Raw genomic sequence first — 3,688 nt, forward strand, 5'->3', positions numbered from 1 at the left:
CTGTGGGGCAGGGCCGGGGCTTTATGGGGAGATCTATGGGGAGATCTATGGGGCAGGGCCGGGGCTTTATGGGGAGATCTATGGGGAGATCTATGGGGCAGCGCGTTTCCTGTGGGGCAGAGCGTGGGCAGGGCGAGCGCGGGGGCCGTGCCCGGCTCCAGCCGCAGGGAAAAGCGCTTTTCTGGGATGCTGTGCTCTGGGAGGAGCAGGTCTGGAGTCTCCCTGCGGGCAGACGCAGAGGAAAGGACGGAGCGGGATTTTTGGGGTGCTTTGGCGCATTTTGCACGCTCCGCACCGGCCTCGTGCCCTTTTCCCCGGACTCCCCGCGGGACGGGGGTGCAATCCCTTGCTGCCTGCCTGGGATGCTGCAGAGCCTCAAGAGCAGCTCCTGCTGAGCCCAGCGGGACTCGGTAACTGCTTGGATGTCTCGCCCCGCCGCAGGTCATTGGGCTGACACGGCTCTCAAGGCTCCTGCCTGTAATTACGCGTGCAGGGTAATTAATGAACGAGCTGTAATTATCGGTTTAGGGAGATTATCAGACTTTCCTTGACAGAGTGGTGCTGCAGGATGGGCGAGGAGGAACGCCCCGGAGGGAGCGGGGTGGCAGTGGGGCTCCTGGGGGAGCTGGGGGGGCGGGTCTTGTGTAAGGGTGGCTTGGAAGGAGCTGGGATTGGGGGAGGAAAGAGGCTGGGATTGGGGAACAGGCTGGAATTTGGGAACAGGCTGGGATTGGGGAAAGCAAGAGGCTGGAATTGGGGAAAGCCAAAGCCAGCCCCCCAGAAAAGGCTGCCCAAGCTCCCCGGATGTGATGGACAGGCGGGGTCCCGTCCATCATGTGCCACTTTCCCAGGACAAGGTGTAATTAGGGAGAAGCGCTCGGCTTCGGATGGGCCGGGTGACTCCAGATGCTCCTGTCCCGGAGCAGGGCACGTCGGAGCTCACGGCAGGTGGAGGAGGAAGAGGAGGGAGCGCAGGTGTCACCCAAACCCTCGGGTGTTTGGGGTGTTTGGGGTGTTTGTTTGGGGCTGAGTGAGCAGCGCAGCGGCTCGGGATGGGCTGGGAGCGAGCTGCAAAACCCACCCAGCCCCGAAAGGTTTTGGGGCCGCGTCCCCTCCCGTGCTCGGGGATGTGCTCCCGCTGGATTTTGGGAAGCACACACATCCCAGCCACCTGCTGGGATCTGCTCCCCTCCCTGCGGATCACAGAGCGCCCCAGTCCCGCTCCCCCCGGGCCTTAGGTGTGTTCCTGTCCGGCACTCGGCCCAAACCAGCCGAGCAGGATCGGGACACAGCCCCAGCCCCGTGCCCAGTGCAAACCAGTGCGACCAGCAGCCTCCAGTGGGGAGCCCGGCCTGCGGCTCTGCTGGGGATGATGCTGCCGTGGCCACAGCACCATCCCAGCTCCCAGTTCAGGGATCCATGGAGGGCTCTGCTCCCCAGGGAGGCCTGGAGAGCCAGCGCAGTTCCCATCAGGAGTGGGGGTGGTGCTGGGCTGTGGAAAACGGGGCTTGATCCACAGGCTCCGGTGAGGGAGCTCCGGGAGAGCCTGGAAATGCCACCAGGAACTGCCACCAGCACCAGTTCCCCGCTGGAGCATCCTGGCAGCTGCTCCGGGCTCCTCGAGTTACCGAGGCTGTTCCTGGGTACGAGACACGGAGCTGCGGGTGCTTGGTGCAGTTAAAGGGGGAGGGAGCCCTTCCTGGAGCCCTTTCCAGAGCCCTTTCCTGGAGCCCTTTCCAGAGCCCTTTCCAGAGCCCTTTCCTGGAGCCTTTTCCCGGAGCCCTATCCCAGAGCCCTTCCCAGAGCCCTTCCCAGAGCCCTTCCCAGAGCCCTTCCCGGAGCCCTTTCCCGGAGCCCTTCCCCGGAGCCCTTTCCCGGAGCCCTTCCCAGAGCCCTTTCCAGAGCCCTTTCCTGGAGCCTTTTCCCGGAGCCCTATCCCAGAGCCCTTCCCAGAGCCCTTCCCGGAGCCCTTCCCGGAGCCCTATCCCAGAGCCCTTCCCTGGAGCCCTTCCCGGAGCCCTTTCCTGGAGCCTCTTTCCAGAGCCCTTCACAGAGTCCTTTCCAGAGCCCTTTCCCGGAGCCCCTTCCCGGAGCCCTTTCCCGGAGCCTTTCCTGGGCTCATCCCGGCGGTTTGATGCCTCCGGGAATTCGCTGCTCCCCGGCTGAGCACGGGCAGCTCGGTGCAGAGGTGGGGCCGGCTCCTCGGAGCTCTTCCCGGCTCGCCTGCGCCTTTCCCGCTGCTCCCCAAAGGGGTTTCTCCCTTCCCAGCCTCTCCTTCCCATTCCCTGTCCTGCGCACGTCCCACCCCATTCCCAGGGGGATGAGGCGTGGAGCAGCAGGACACCCTGGAGCTGCTCCCTCCGTCCCCAGCGTGGCAGGGACTCGCTGCCACTGCAGCCGGGGGGATCTGGCCTGGTTCCCTTCCTTGCAGGCAGGCAAACCCTCCGGGACAGCCCGGAGAGAGACGGGCATCTCCGGCACCGACACCTTCCGGCAGAGCGGATTTTCCTGCGGGATCTCGGCCTAAAACCCCTCAATTCCCCCGGACCTCGAGGTCCGAGTGAACCACGGAGAGCTTTTAATTTCCTCGGGAAGCCTCTCGTTGCTGGCCGCTGGTTGTTTTCCCCTTCCCTGCCTGCCCCGTAACCAGTTCTCCCTGCCCCGTCCCTCCCGTCCTCGGGATGGTTGGGATGGGAAGGACCGACCTGAGCAAACATTTCCTTTTGTTCGGCTTTACTCGGGCATGGCCCTGCTGCTGCAGCCGGGGCCGTGAGTCACCCGCGCGGAGAGCGGCCGCCTGGAACATTCGGGGTGTTTTCAAGAAAATGCCCGGTTTTAATGACAGCGCTGTAATAACCCCAAACAGCCACGCCGCTCTGCCGGGGCAGTGGGAAGGCTTCTGCACCAACTGTGGGCTGTGAGACGGAGCCGGGAAGGAACAGAAAGAGGGCAACCACCCCCAAACCCCCGCCGAGGTGCTGCCACCCCCCCATCGCACCCCTGTGCCCCGGGGGCTGCCGTATCTCCTCCATCTCCCCAGCGGGGTGGTGGAGGTGGAGACCAGGGTCCCCTGGCCGAACCCCGTCATCCCGGGAAGGAGGAGTTACCTTCCCGTGCCTTTTAATCCAGTCCTGCTGGTTTCCCCACAAAGCCCGGCAGAGCCTCCTTCCCATGCGGCACCATGGCCCCGCGACGCGTCCTGGAGATGTCCACCAGCCACGCCACCCACGGCGTCTGCGTGCGGGGCACCGAGCTCTTCCTGGACACGCGCCGGTAAGGCTCGGCACCGGGGCGTCCCGGCGCTTCCCACGGGATGGGTTTGCCCTCGGTTCCGAGCAGGAGCAGGTGGAGAGGGACCCGGAGCCCGTCAGGAGTTCATCCGAGGGTTTGGAGGGACCGGTCCTGCTGGGTGTGCTCTAGGGGATGATGTCCCACGGGGAGCTCACCCAATTTAGGGGATGATGTCCCACTGGAAGCTCACCCCAAGGTCTGTTTTAGGGGATGACGTCCCACTGGAAGCTCACCCCAAGGCTCTGTTTTAGGGGGTGATGTCCCCCAGGGAGCTCATTTTGGCATTTTGGAGATGAAATCCTACAAGGAGTTCATTTTTGGGGATGAAATGCCGCAGGGAGCTCATTTTTGGGATGAAATCCCAGAGGGAGCTCATTTTGGGGATGATGCCCCACAG

General features: G+C 64.0%; 1 protein-coding gene across 2 annotated transcripts in view; it reads left to right on the plus strand.

Annotated features, from left to right (window-relative positions):
• The first annotated feature begins 3,136 nt into the window (after positions 1-3,136).
• The window catches only part of LOC121660918 (protein-arginine deiminase type-1-like), a 21,564-nt gene continuing 21,012 nt past the window's right edge, over positions 3,137-3,688 (plus strand). Inside the window, exon 1 of one of the 2 annotated variants that reach the window (XM_042020512.1) lies at positions 3,137-3,273. In XM_042020512.1, coding sequence (XP_041876446.1) covers positions 3,182-3,273 — 92 coding nt within the window. In that variant the 5' untranslated portion in view covers positions 3,137-3,181. The remainder of the gene's footprint in view (positions 3,274-3,688) is intronic. The other variant, XM_042020513.1, reaches the window with a different exon arrangement.

This window comes from Corvus kubaryi, unplaced genomic scaffold (genome assembly GCF_017639235.1).
Source record: "Corvus kubaryi isolate FWS band 111438036 unplaced genomic scaffold, C.kubaryi_AGA036_p1.0 36999, whole genome shotgun sequence".
Lineage (NCBI taxonomy): Eukaryota > Metazoa > Chordata > Aves > Passeriformes > Corvidae > Corvus > Corvus kubaryi.